Raw genomic sequence first — 15,791 nt, 5'->3', positions numbered from 1 at the left:
CGGAGCCTGCTGTAAAACTTAAAGACCAAGGTTAAGGCTCCAAAGTGAAGCAAAAGACTTAAACAAAGGCCTGATTCTGACCAAGGCCTGACAAAAAGATTGCACATCTGGCACGTTCGCCAGACGTTTATGCAGCAAAATAGATAAAGCAGAAATCTGACCCTTAAGAGTACTGATTGACAAACCCTTCTCCAGACCATCCTGGAGAAAGGACAAAATTCTAGGAATCCTAACCATACTCCAAGAGTAGCCCTTGGATTCAGACCAATATTTACGCCATATCTTATGATAAATCCTTCTCGCAACAGGCTTGCAAGCCTGAATCATGGTCTCAACGATGACTCCGAAAAACAACGCTTAGACAAAACTAAGCGTTCAACCCAAAACTTCACTTCCTCCTTCCACCGAAGGCAAAAAGAATGACCGGGGTTTGTGGGTAGAGGAGTAATACGTAACAGCATGGCTGTGGTGCTCTTTGCCTTCTCTGTTGGCCAGGAGTGATATTCCCAACAGTAATTGATGAATCCGTGGACTCACCATATCTTAGGAAAGAAATCAGTATTTTACATATTTTTTTTAAAAAATGGCATAATTTGCAGCGAGCTGTTTGGGGGGGATCAGGGAGGTTGTGAGGTAAGGGGGGATACTACCCTGCAGAAAATATATAATTTAAAAAAGAACAACAAAAAAACAAAACCTTTTATTTTTATACTGGCAGACTTTCTGCCAGTACTTAAGATGGGGGTGACCTTTGGGGGGTTGGGGAGGGAAGAGAGCTGTTTGAGAGGGGTCAGGGATGGATCAGGGGGTGGGATCTGTCAGGTGGGAGGCTGATCTCTACACTAAAGCTAAAAAACATAATTTATGTAAGAACTTACCTATTAAATTAATTTCTTTCATGGTGGCGAGAGTCCACGAGCTAGTTACTGATGGGATATACATTCCTACCAGGAGGGAGCAAAGTTTCCCAAACCTCAAATGCCTATAAATACACCTCCTACCTCACTCATACTTAGTTTAACGTATAGCCAAGTTAGTGCGGTGTATAAGGAGTAAAAGCATAAAAAAAGAGGAACAGGATAAATAATGTGCTTTATACAAAAAAATCATGACCCCAAAAAAATGGGTGGGTCTCGTGGACTTTCGCCACCATGAAATAAATTAATTTTCTCAGGTAAGTTCTTACATAAATTATGCTTTCTTTCATATAGGTGGCGAGAGTCCACAAGCTAGTTACTGATGGGATATAATCCCCAAGATGTGGAAGTCCACTATTAACTATAGAGGGAGGGATAAAATAAAAACAGCTATTTACACTGAGAAATGAAAATCCAAATGAAGTTTTCTTAAAAATTAAAAAAAAAAAATCATAGGCACTAGAATCAGACTGAAACAGCTGCCTGAAGAACCTTTCTACCAAAAGCTGCTTCCAAAGAAGCAAAAACATCAAAATGGTAAAATTTAGTACATGTATGCAAAGAAGACCAAGTGGCTGCTTTGCAGATTTGATCAACTGAAGCTTCATTCTTGAAAGCCCAAGATGTGGCAACTGATCTTGTAGAATGAGCTGTTATTCTCTGAGGTGAAGACTGCCCCACCTCCAAATAAGCTTTGTGAATCAGAAGTTTCAACCAAGATGCCAAATAAATGGCAGAGGCTTTCTTACCTTTTCTGGAACAAGAAAACATAACAAATAGACTAGAAGTTTTTAGGAAATCTTTAGTAACCTCAACATAATATTCAAATCTCTTACCATATCCAAAGAATGTAAAGACCTTTCAAGAGTATTCTTAGGATTAGGACATAAGGAAGGAACAATAATTTCCTTATTGATGTTAGAATTCACAACTTTAGGCAAAAATTTAAAGTCCACAAAACAGCTTTATCTTGATGAAAAATCAGATAAGGAGACTCGCAAGAGAGAGCAGACAATTCAGAAACTCTTCTAGCAGAAGAGATAGCTAAGAGAAATAACACTTTCTTAGAAAGTAGTTTAATGTCCAAAGAATGCATAGGCTCAAAAGGAGGAGCCTGCAATGTCTTTAATACCAAATTTAGACTCCAAGGAGGAGAGATAGATTTAATAACAGGTTTGATACAAGTCAAAGCCTGCATGAAACAGTGAACATCAGGAAGATTAGCAATCTTTCTGTGAAATAAAACAGAAAGAGCAGAGATTTGTCCTTTCAAAGTATTTGCAGACAAACCTGTATCCAAACCATCCTAAAGAAAGTGTAGACTCCTAGGGATTCTAAAAGAATGCCAAGAATAATCATGAGTGGAACACCATGAAATATAGGTTTTTCCAAACTTTGTGATATATTTTCCTTGAAACAGGCTCACGAGCCTGTATCATAGTGTTAATCACAGAGTCAGAGAAACCTCTATGACTAAGAGTTCAATGTCAATGCCTTCAAATTTAGAGATCCGGATGGAATAACGGGCCTTGAGACAGAAGGTCTGGTTTTAGAGGAAGTGACCAAGGTTGGCAACTGGACAATCGAACAAGGTCCGCATACCAGAACCTGTGAAGCCATGCTGGTGCTATCAGAAACACATAAGATTGTTCCATTATGATCTTTGAGATCACTCCTAGAGGTGGAAAAATGTAAGCAGGTTGGTAAAATCATGGAACTGCTAGAGCATCCATCAATTCCGCCTGAGTATCCCTGAACCTGAAGAGGTATCTGGAAAGTTTCTTATTTAGACGAGAGGCCATCAGATCTATGTCTGGAAGACCCCACATCTGCGCAATCTAATAGAACACATCTGGATGGAGAGACCACTCCCCAGATGTAGAATCTGACGGCTGAGATAATCGGCTTCCAAATTGTCTACACCTGGTACATGAATCACAGTGATAAGACAAGAGTTGGATTCCACCCAAGAAAGTATTAGACACACTTCTTTAATTGCTAAGGGACTGCGAGTCCCACCTTGATGATTGACCTATGCCACTGTTTGAAACCGAATATACAGTTCTCTCTTTAATAGAGGCCAATCCTGAAGAGCTCTGAAAATAGCACAGAGTTCTAATATTGATTGGTAACCTCCCCTCTTGAGGATTTTAAACTACTTGTGCTATCAGAGAACCCCAGACCGCTCCCCAACCTGTGAGGCTTGCATCTGTTGTGATCACAGTCCAGGTAGGACGAACAAAGGCCCTTGAACAATAAGGTGATGGTTTAACCACTAAGTCAGAGAGAGTTGAGTGTTGGGATTTAAGTTTATCCGTTGTGATATCGGAGTATAAACCCTGCACCATTGGTGCAACATGCAAAGTTGAAAACAAGCAAAAAGGATCGCATCCGATGCTGCAATCATGAGACCTAAAACTTCCATGCACATTCACTGAAGGGAATGATAAGAGACTGAAGGTTTAGATTAGCTAAAACCAATCTCAAACGTCATGGACACTGAATCTATCTGGAAACCTAAAAAAGGTGACCTTTGTCTGAGGAATCAAGAAACTCTTTGGTAAACTGATCCTCCAAACATGTCTTTAAAAAACAACCGAAACAGTTTTGTGTGAGATTCTCTAAATTAAAAGATTGAACTAGTACTGTACCAAGATATCGTCCAAATAAGGAAACACCGCAACACCCTGCTCTCTGATTACAGATAGAAGGGCACCTAAAACCAAGAATATTCTTGGTGCTGTTGCAAGGCCAAAACGGAAGAGCGACAAATTGGTAAAGCTTGTTTAGAAAAGAGAATCTCAGAAAACGATGGTGATCGGATTGTGAAGGTAAGCGTTCTGTAAGTCTATTGTGGACATAAAGTGACCTTGCTGAACAAAAGGCAGAATAATCCTTATAGTCACCATCTTGGGACTCTTACAAAACGATTTAAAGTTTTCAGATCCAAAATTGGTCTGAAATAATTTTCCTTCTTTGGTACCATGAAAAGATTTGAAAAAACCCCAATCCTTGTTCATGCTGTGGAACCGGGATAATTAACCCTGAAAGTTCTAAATCTGAAACACATTTCAGAAAGACTTGAGCTTTTATTGGGTTTTTTAGTACATGGCTAAGAAAGAATCTTCCCAAAGGAGGTCTTATTCTCAATTCTATTCGACACCAATGAAAAATTATATTTTGAATTAGGGCTGGGCGACATGGGCAAAAAACAAAACAAAAAAAACTTGATTGCGATTTAATCGCGATTTTCTTATAAATGACTATAACACCTTCATTTTGCATTATAAAGTTTATTTAACACTACAGAATTTAAATGTACATGTTTCTTAATGTCCAATACACTCTTGGAGCATAAAAATACAAACCACAAAATAGTTAAAATAAACTGTGCTGCCTGTTATGTGATTAAATAGTAGCCACTAGCCAGTTATTAGGTCTTATGACACACAACATTGTCATGTTTTCTTGGACAATCATTCTAACTGGACAGTGGTATGATTAACAAATTAAGCAGTGTAAGCCACACACACACACACACATATATATATATATATATATATATTATATTTTTTTTCTTCTTCTTTATTAAACATTTTAATTTGACTGAAAATGAGTCCTGCTCCTGTCCAGGAATCCATTACAGGCATATAGCAGTAGGGGTGGGGGGCTGCTCCTTTCAGAAATGCTGTGCCTTGTAGATGCAGTTAAGTTAACCCAGCAGCTAATAGCAGAGGGGACTTCAGTTTTAGTCTTTTTGGGAGCCGTGGGGTTAACTGCATCTGCTATGTATTTAAGCCGTTTCTCAGAGAGCAGGAGATTGTGTGGGAGGTTCCATAATATAAGTAAGTGTCTTTCTCTGCTCTTAATTTCTGCATGGGCTCTCTCTTCTTTTAGATTTCTAGATTGATCGGCTGCTTCTCAGAACAGAAAGTGAAAGTAAAAGAGCCATTTTACAAATGTGTGCTAAAAGCAACCACTAGATGGAGCTGGTTTGCAAGAAATCACAAATAAATGAATGCATTACAGCCACTTCTTAAGGAATTTTTTAAGTAGGAAAAAATTGCGACTCCTCGCGGTTTTAAAATCGCAGCGATTAATTGCGGTTTTAAATCGCATATGCGATTAATCGTGCAGCCCTATTCTGAATACACTGATTTTGAACAAAGTCTGCACAAACTCTTTGAAATAGTGTTAGTCTGCCCCCTACCAGAAGAACTGGCTTGAGGGCCGCAAATTCATGTAGGTTTAGGGGAAGGTTTTGGTTTCTTATGAGGCTTGGATTTATTCCAATTTTGAGATGGTCTCCAAATAGAACCAGGGACCTTAGGGGGAAGGAGTGGTTTTCTGTTCACTATTCTGACAAAAGGAACGAAAATGATTAAGAGCTTTAAATTTACCCTTAGATTTCTTGTCTTGGGGCAGAAAAACTCTCTTACCCACAGTAACAGTGGAGATAATAGAATCCAATTGTGAACAAAAAAGATTTTTACCTTGAAAAGAGAGATGCCTAGATTTAGAGTTCTGCGTTAGCCGTCCTAACGCTGGTTTTGGCCGCCCGCTGGTATTTAGAGTCAGTGAGGAAGGGGTCTAACGCTCACTTTCAAGCCGCGACTTTTCCATACCGCAGATCCCCTTACGTCAATTGCGTATCCTATCTTTTCAATGGGATCTTTCTAACGCTGGTATTTAGAGTCTTGGCTGAAGTGAGCGTTGGAACTCTAACGAAAAAACTCCAGCCGCAGAAAAAAGTCAGGAGTTAAGATCTTTATGGGCTAACGCTGGTTTATAAAGCTCCTAACTACTGTGCTCTAAAGTACACTAACACCCATAAACTACCTATGTACCCCTAAACCGAGGTCCCCCCACATCGCCGCCACTCTAATAAAAAATTTTAACCCCTAATCTGCCGAACGCACACCGCCGCAACCTACATTATCCCTATGTACCCCTAATCTGCTGCCCCTAACATCGCCGACCCCTATATTATATTTATTACCCCTAATCTGCCTCCCACCCAACGTCGCCGCTACCTACCTACACTTCTTAACCCCTAATCTGCCGACCGGACCTCGCCGCCACTATAATAAATGTATTAACCCCTAAACCGCCTCACTTCCGCCTCAAAAACCCTATAATAAATAGTATTAACCACTAATCTGCCCTCCCTAACATCGCCGACACCTAACTTCAAGTATTAACCCCTAATCTGTCGACCGGACCTCGCCGCTACTCTAATAAATGTATTAACCCCTAAAGCTAAATCTAACCCTAACACTAACACCCCCCTAAGTTAAATATAATTTTAATCTAACGAAATAAATTAACTCTTATTAAATAAATTAATCCTATTTAAAGCTAAATACTTACCTGTAAAATAAACCCTAATATAGCTACAATATAATGAATAATTATATTGTATCTATTTTAGGATTTATATTTATTTTTCAGGCAACTTTGTATTTATTTTAACTAGGTACAATAGCTATTAAATAGTTAATAACTATTTAATATCTACCTAGTTAAAATAATTACAAAATTACCTGTAAAATAAATCCTAACCTAAGTTACAATTAAACCTAACACTAAACTATCAATAAATTAATTAACTAAACTATCTACAATTATCTACAATTAAATCAACTAAACTAAATTAAAAAACAAACAAACACTAAATTACAAAAAATAAAAAAAAATTACAAGAATTTTAAACTAATTACACCTACTCTAAGCCCCCTAAAAAAATAACAAAGCCCCCCAAAATAAAAAAAAATGCCCTACCCTATTCTAAAATAAAAAGTTAACAGCTCTTTTACCTTACCAGCCCTTAAAAGGGCCTTTTGCGGGGCATGCCCCAAAGGAAACAGCTCTTTTGCATTTAAATAAACATACAATACCCCCCCAACATTACAACCCACCACCCACATACCCCTAATCTAACCCAAACACCCCTTAAAAAACCTAACACTAAGCCCCTGAAGATCTCCCTACCTTATCTTCACCACGCCGGGTATCACAGATCCGTCCAGAAGAGGGTCTGAAGTCTTCATCCTATCCGGTAAGACGAGGACATCCGGACCGGTAGACATGTTCATCCAGGCGGCGTCTTCTATATTCATAAATCCGGCGCGGAGCGGGACCATCTTGAAGCAGCCGACGCGGATCCATCCTCTTCTTCCGGTGACTCCCGACGAATGAAGGTTCCTTTAAGTGACGTCATCCAAGATGGCGTCCCTCAAATTCCGATTGGCTGATAGGATTCTATCAGCCAATCGGAATTAAGGTAGGAAAAACCTGATTGGCTGATTGAATCAGACAATCAGATTCAAGTTCAATCCGATTGGCTGATCCAATCAGCCAATCAGATTGAGCTCGCATTCTATTGGCTGATCGGAACAGCCAATAGAATGCAAGCTCAATCTGATTAGCTGATTAGATCATCACATGTGCGACATGCATAGCTGTAGTGGATTTCTCATACACCTATCACTAAAAAGCAGGAGAATTTTGATTGTATATACAAAAAATCCAAAATGTACCTAAATAAAGCCTAATGGATACTTCTATTATAGCTGCATAAAAAGTGATTATCAACATTCCTTGAGACTAACATGATACTTAGCATCCTAATTAATAAATAAATTACTAACTCCAAAAAAAAAACCATACACCTAGATTTAGAGTTTTGCGTTAGAAGGGGTGCGTTAGCTATGCGTATTTCCCCCCCCCCTGCACCTTTTAAACAACGCTGGTATTTAGACTTCTCTGAAGGGCTGCGTTAGGCTCCAAAAAGGGAGCGTACAGGCATATTTACCGCCACTGCAACTTTAAATACTAGCGTTGCTTACGGACGCGGCCAGCTTCAAAAACGTGCTTGTGCACGATATCCCCATAGGAAACAATGGGGCAGTTTGAGCTGAAAAAAAACCTAACACCTGCAAAAAAGCAGCGTTCAGCTCCTAACGCAGCCCCATTGTTTCCTATGGGGAAACACTTCCTAAGTCTGCACCTAACACCCTAACATGAACCTCGAGTCTAAACACCCCTAACCTTACACTTATTAACCCCTAATCTGCCACCCCCGCTATCGCTGACACCTGCATATTATTATTAACCCCTAATCTGTCGCTCCGTACACCGCTGCAACCTACATTATCCCTATGTACCCCTAATCTGCTGCCCCTAACACCGCCGACCCCTATATTATATTTATTACCCCCTAATCTGCCCCCCCCCAACGTCGCCGCTACCTACCTACACTTATTAACCCCTAATCTGCCGACCGGACCGCGCCGCTACTCTAATAAATGTATTAACCCCTAAACCGCCTCAAAAACCCTATAATAAATAGTATTAACCCCTAATCTGCCCTCCCTAACATCGCCGACACCTAACTTCAAGTATTAACCCCTAATCTGCCGACCGGACCTCACTGCTACTATAATAAATGTATTAACCCCTAAAGCTAAGTCTAACCCTAACACTAACACCCCCCTAAGTTAAATATAATTTTTATCTAACGAAATAAATTAACTCTTATTAAAAAAATTAATCCTATTTAAAGCTAAATACTTACCTGTAAAATAAACCCTAATAACGAATAATTATATTGTAGCTATTTTAGAATTTATATTTATTTTACAGGCAACTTTGTATTTATTTTAACTAGGTACAATAGCTATTAAATAGTTAATAACTATTTAATATCTACCTAGTAAAAATAAGTACAAAATTACCTATAAAATAAATCCTAACCTAAGTTACAATTAAACCTAACACTACACTATCAAAGCCCCCCAAAATAAAAAAATGCCCTACCCTATTCTAAAATAAAAAGTTAACAGCTCTTTTACCTTACCAGCCCTTAAAAGGGCCTTTTGCGGGGCATGCCCCAAAGAAAACAGCTCTTTTGCATTTAAATAAACATACAATACCCCCCCAACATTACAACCCACCACCCACATACCCCTAATCTAACCCAAACCCCCCTTAAAAAACCTAACACTAAGCCCCTGAAGATCTTCCTACCTTATCTTCACCACGCCGGGTATCACCGATCCGTCCAGAAGAGGGTCCGAAGTCTTCATCCTATCCGGCAAGAAGATGTCCAGAAGAGGGTCCGAAGTCTTCATCCTATCCGGCAAGAAGAGGACATCCGGACCGGTAGACATGTTCATCCAGGCGGTGTCTTCTATCTTCATCCATCTGGCGCGGAGCGGGACCATCTTGAAGCAGCCGACGCGGATCCATCCTCTTCTTCCGGCGACTCCCTACGAATGAAGGTTCCTTTAAGTGACGTCATCCAAGATGGCGTCCCTCGAATTCCGATTGGCTGATATGATTCTATCAGCCAATCGGAATTAAGGTAGGAAAAATCTGATAGGCTGATTGAATCAGCCAATCAGATTCAAGTTCAGTCCCATTGGCTGATTGGATCAGCCAATGAGATTGAGCTTGCATTCTATTGGCTGTTCCGATCAGCCAATAGAATGCGAGCTCAATCTGATTGGCTGATTGGATCAGCCAATCGGATTGAACTTGAATCTGATTGGCTGATTCAATCAGCCAATCAGATTTTTCCTATCTTAATTCCGATTGGCTGAAAGAATCCTATCAGCCAATCGGAATTCGAGGGATGCCATCTTGGATGACGTCACCTAAAGGAGCCTTCATTCGTCGGGAATCACTGGAAGAAGAGGATGGATCCGCGACGGCTGCTTCAAGATGGTCCCGCTCCACACCGGATGGATGAAGATAGAAGACGCCGCCTGGATGAACATGTCTACCGGTCCGGATGTCCTCTTCCTCTTCTTGACGGATAGGATGAAGACTTCGGACCCTCTTCTGGACCTCTTCTTGCCGGATAGGATGAAGACTTCAGACCCTCTTCTGGACGGATCGGTGATACCCGGCATGGTGAAGATAAGGTAGGAAGATCTTCAGGGGCTTAGTGTTAGGCTTTTAAAGGGGTGTTTGGGTTAAATTAGGGGTATGTGGGTGGTGGGTTGTAATGTTGGGGGGGTATTGTATGTTTATTTAAATGCAAAATAGCTGTTTTCTTTGGGGCATGCCCCGCAAAAGGCCCTTTTAAGGGCTGGTAAGGTAAAAAGAGCTGTTAAATTTTTATTTTAGAATAGGGTAGGGCATTTTTTTATTTTGGGGGGGCTTTGTTATTTTTTTAGGGGGCTTAGAGTAGGTGTAATTAGTTTAAAATTCTTGTAATTTTTTTTTTGGTGTAATTTAGTTTAGTTGATTTAATTGTAGATAATTGTAGATAGTTTAGTTAATTAATTTATTGATAGTGTAGTGTTAGGTTTTATTTTACAGGTAATTTTGTACTTATTTTAACTAGGTAGCTATTAAATAGTTATTAACTATTTAATAGCTATTGTACCTAGTTAAAATAAATACAAAGTTGCCTGTAAAATAAATATAAATCCTAAAATAGCTACAATATAATTATTCGTTATATTGTAGCTATATTAGGGTTTATTTTACAGGTAAGTATTAAGCTTTAAATAGGATTTATTTATTTAATAAGAGTTAATTTATTTTGTTAGATTAAAATTATATTTAACTTAGGGGGGGTGTTAGGGTTAGACTTAGCTTTAGGGGTTAATACATTTATTAGAGTAGCGGCGAGGTCCGGTCGGCAGATTAGGGGTTAATACTTGAAGTTATGTGTCGGCGATGTTAGGGAGGGCAGATTAGGGGTTAATACTATTTATTATAGGGTTTTTGAGGCGGGAGTGAGGCGGTTTAGGGGTTAATACATTTATTATAGTAGCGGCGAGGTCCGGTCAGCAGATTAGGGGTTAATAAGTGTAGGTAGGTAGCGGCGACGTTGGGGGGGGGGGCAGATTAGGGGGTAATAAATATAATATAGGGGTCGGCGATGTTAGTGGCAGCATATTAGGGGTACATAGGGATAATGTAGGTGGCGGCGGTGTGCGGTCGGCAGATTAGGGGTTACATTTTTTATTAGAGTGGCGGCGATGTGGGGGGACCTTGGTTTAGGGGCACATAGGTATTTTTTGGGTGTTAGTGTACTTTAGAGCACAGTAGTTAGGAGCTTTATGAACCGGCGTTAGCCCAGAAAGCTCTTAACTACTGACTTTTTTCTGCGGCTGGAGTCTTGTCGTTAGAGTTCTAATGCTCACTTCAGCCAAGACTCTAAATACCAGCGTTAGAAAGATCCCATTGAAAAGATAGGATACGCAATTGACGTAAGGGGATCTGCGGTATGGAAAAGTCGCGGCTGGAAAGTGAGCGTTAGACCCTTACCTACAAGACTCTAAATACCAGCGGGCGGACAAAACCAGCGTTAGGACCCCCTAACGCTGGTTTGGACGGCTAACGCAGAACTCTAAATCTAGGCGAGAATGTTTCACAGACTCTACCAACCTTGACAAATATTTGGCCTCAAATAAAGTCTGTAAAAAGAACACTGAATTACTGACTCAAGGCATGTATACAAACAATATATAATAACTTTAGTTAAAAAGTGCCCAATCCATAGCTGAGAGTGTCTTATATATAATAAAAGTATATACTAACCGTGTAAGACACCCATCCACATATAGCAGACAGCCAAACCAGTACGGAAACATATCAACAGAGGTAATGGTACAAGAGTATATTGTCGATCTATAAGGGAGGCAGCAGATGAATCTCTGCGACCGATTTACAGAGAGCCTTATGAAAAGCTTTCCCATAGGCAAAAACATGGTATCATCAGGCAATACTTCCTTCACATCCCTCAGACAAACACTGCACTTAGAGAGGAACTGGGCTTCAATATGCTTAGAAGCGCCTTTCACTGAAGAAGCAAATCATGCTTCACCACCTCCTAAGGAGGAAAAGTTTTTAAAACTAAGGTATGAGTGAGGTGGGAGGTGTATTTATAGGCATTTGAGGTTTGGGAAACTTTGCCCCCTCTTGGTAGGAATGTATATCCCATCAGTAACTAGCTAGTGGACTCTCGCCACCTATATGAAAGAAATTAACCCTACAAGCTACCTAATTAACCCCTTCACTGCTGGGCATAATACAATTGTGGTGCGCAGCGGCATTTAGCGGCCTTCTAATTACCAAAAAGCAATGTCAAAATCATATATGTCTGCTATTTCTGAACAAAGGGGATCCCAGAGAAGCATTTACAACCATGATTGCAAATGCTGTTTGTAAATAATTTCAGTGAGAAACCTAACATTTTGAAAAAAAATCAACATTTTTTTTTTATTTGATCGCATTTGGCGGTGAAATGGTGGCATGAAATATACCAAAATGGATCAATATAGCAAAATAGATCAATACTTTGGGTTGTATACTAATATATATATATATATATATATATATATATATATATATAGTTTTTAAGGGTAAATATAAAAAAGGCTAATTTCTGTTTAAATGTAGTGATGGCAAAAATGTTAGAAATGCTCTGGTCTTTTGGGGAAGTTTTTGTCTGAAATGCCCGGTCCTGAAGGGGTTAAGAAAATGGTCTGACAATTTTCATTGATTTTTGTGCATTTTTATTGTAACTTTAGCTAAAAAGCAAACAAAAAAACCCAACACAAACATATCAATCTGCATAAAGTAATTGGCAAAGGTTAAACAGAGATATCACAGAGCAGGTAAACAACCTTGTGATGTGCCTGCATGTTTTACATCAAGATGACACAATTTTTAAGCTGCCATGCTCCGCTGTACTGTATCTGTAGTCACTGAAGTGCTTTATGATTTTTGTTTGGCCAGTTCTAAGCTTGGATGTACAGCATTCACAGCTGAGAAAGCCGAGATTAAAATCAGTCAAGAAAGACTTTAGGTATTTGAACTGCTGACATACATCATTTGTGCTGAGTGCTCTTCAGTAGCATCAGACAGCAGCGGTGCCACTGACAGGATGAGTTTTTCTAAAATGCCTGATGATCAGAGAAAGAGAAAAGCAAGCAATCTCACCTGCGTGATTTAAAAGAGTATCCAGTTCTTCTTTAGCCACGACCATTCGAAGCTTGTCACTGCTGTCAATGACAAAAATAATAGCCTGACCTTCCCTATGGTGGAGAAGAAAGGAGACAGATTTATAATTAAGCAAATCATTCACTGTAGGAAAAAGTGCATAGCAAATTGTAGTAGATTCCCTAAGGTCTGAGTGTCTCAGCTCCATTCCTCAATGTGCCCTTACATGTTGGATTTAAAAAGACAGAAATCTCTAAATAAATTCTAGCATAAAAACAATATTTAAAAGCTTAAAATATTTTGTGCATAATGAAACATTAGAGAAACCTGTTTTTTGTGTGTTTTTTTTTTTTTTTAATTGTGACGCTACCAGGAAGTGCAAGACTTTGTGTAATTGGGTCTAATTTGCAGAACTCCCACTTCTCTATTGGTGGACAGTGACACGCCTCACAATGTTTAAAACAAAACACAGTACAGGTACATCCATTTTACAAAACACAGCCCCCCAAAAAAACAACCACTGTAATACATTTTAAAATGTTTGTTTTTACACAAAAAAAATACTTTAAAAGGGGAAGTAAAGTCAACATTAAAGGAACACCGAACCCATTTTTTTTCTTTCATGATTTAGATAGAGCATGCAATTTTAAGCAACATTCTAATTTACTCCTATTATACATTTTTCTTCGTTCTCTTGGCATCTTTTTAAAAAAAGGAGGATGTAAGCTTACAAGCCAGACCATTTTTGGTTCAGCACCTGGGTAGTGCTTGCTGATTTATGTCTAAATGTATCCACCAATCAGCAAGCACTACCCAGGTGATAAACCAAAGATGGGCCAGCTCGAAGAAAAATTGATAATAGGAGTAAATTAGAAAGATGTTTAAAATTGCATGATCTATCTAAATCACGAAAGAAAAAAACATAAATTATGCTTACCTGATAATTTCCTTTTCTTTTGATGGAAAGAGTCCACAGCAGCATTCATTACTTTTGGGAAATAAGAACCTGGCCACCAGGAGGAGGCAAAGACACCCCAGCCAAAGGCCCAAACATTCCCCCCACTCCCCTCATTCCCCAGTCATTTTGCCGAGGAACAAGGAACAGTAGAAGAAATATCAGGGGGAATGGAGCCAGAATATAAAGGATGCCCCACATAAAATTACAGGTGGGGAGATGTGGACTCTTTCCATCAGAAGAAAAGGAAATTATCAGGTAAGCATAATTTATGTTTTTCTTCTTAAATGGAAAGAGTCCACAGCTGCATTCATTACTTTTGGGAAAACAATACCCAAGCTATAGAGGACACTGAATGCCAAGAAGGGAGGATACAATAGGCAGCCCATACTGAGCGCACCAGGCCTGAACCTCTACCCAATAAAAAAACCTGCTTCGTCCGAAGCCGAGAAAAACTTTTAAGGAAAAGCCCCAATGACATTGACTCGCAGCTAGTCCAGAAGCCAAACTAGAGACCGCAAACGGACTTGACTAAGCCAACAGTCCTCCAGGAGACACCGTCGCCCAACAGACGGTCCCCCACCACTCACCCCCCACAAATGAAGGGGACACCAGCCAAAACTCCCAAGGGGGCAAGGCAAAGGAGAACAGAGGAAACCGAAAGGTCAACTAATACAAAAAAAGAACACCTCCAAGAGTGAGCCCAGTTCACAGAGGCCCAAACAGGGAAAGGAGGCCACGCCTATACCAGGCGAATCCCTGGATAAGACCGGGCACAGAGACAGAACAGACGTTTCTTCCACATCCTGCAAGCACGGAATTCAACTGAAGAGGCAAAGTTCTCCCAGTGTTTGACCATAGAAGACCAAAGCATTCGACCATGAAAAAGTGTGTAATACACCCAGATGAAAAAAAACCAGAGTCCATAACAGGACGACACAGAGGGTACTTGCGAGGAAGAAGTAGTCAAGCAAGAAACAGACTGCAAAAGCAACCCCCGAACAGAGGGCACGCTCCAGGCAACCTAAGTCGCAGGACCTACATACAGGTCCCTAAAAAGGGGAACACAAAACCTCAATCGAGGCCCCTGAGAAGGGGATACCCTTTGGAACCCAAAGGAAGAGTAAACCCTCTTCAGAAATCAATGGAGCAAATGGAAAGGAGTCTATACCCTAGCTGAGCTAACAGGATATACTCAACAAAGCTCACACATTCAGAGGTGACTGCGACCCAAACGCAGCTCCCTAGACCGCTCGGCTATCCTGACCTGCAGACCCACACCCAGCTGGACCAACCCACCTCAGGGATCCAAGACAGGGGAACAAAAGAATCCCAAAACAGGCACAGGAACGAGCGTAAGGATAGCACAGCCATCCCCACAGAGCACAAGTACAACCCGACTCTGAAAACAGACAACAAGGCCAAAGACCTAAGGATCTATCAAAATAAAGGCCCAACAAGTCTGACTTGGAGCCAGCAAGACCCCAGGGGGAACCAATCCCACCTTGCAACCTCCCATCCAGGAGAAGCCCCAAGCAAGGGAGGAGAATATCCCCTAAAGAAAAGGGATAATGCCAGAAGGGCAACAACTGTCCTCAAGGCCCGAAGCCACCGGCTAATGGGAAGATAAATTGTTAATAGGTGACTCCATTTTAAGAAATGTACAGATAGATGATGATAAAGGAGATTTGAGAGAGGTTAGATGTCTTCCAGGTTCTACCGCTCACAGAGATTTAAATCGTATTTCAAAAATTGTTAAGGCAGCTAGAAAAGACAGTGAGTTAGATGATATTGTTCACCTAGGTACTAATGATCTGGCTAGAAATGATGTTTTTGCTGTGCAAAAGGATTTTTTTAAACTAGGAAGTTGTTTAGATCATGTGGCTGCATCTTTGTCCTTTTCTGCTGTTTTACCTGTGTATGGACAGGAAGAAGGAAGCATGCAGCGTATTATAGAA

General features: G+C 40.2%; 1 protein-coding gene across 3 annotated transcripts in view; it reads right to left on the bottom strand.

Moving 5' to 3' along the window:
• Positions 1–15,791, bottom strand: part of ARL6 (ADP ribosylation factor like GTPase 6) — a 474,277-nt gene that overhangs the window by 125,018 nt on the left and 333,468 nt on the right. For all 3 annotated transcript variants that reach the window (XM_053706042.1, XM_053706044.1, XM_053706043.1), the window contains exon 5: positions 12,879–12,973. In XM_053706042.1, the coding sequence (XP_053562017.1) occupies positions 12,879–12,973 (95 nt within the window). The remainder of the gene's footprint in view (positions 1–12,878; positions 12,974–15,791) is intronic.

This window comes from Bombina bombina, chromosome 3 (genome assembly GCF_027579735.1).
Source record: "Bombina bombina isolate aBomBom1 chromosome 3, aBomBom1.pri, whole genome shotgun sequence".
Lineage (NCBI taxonomy): Eukaryota > Metazoa > Chordata > Amphibia > Anura > Bombinatoridae > Bombina > Bombina bombina.
Note: the sequence above shows the minus strand (reverse complement) of the source record. Positions and strands in the feature narration are given on the sequence as shown.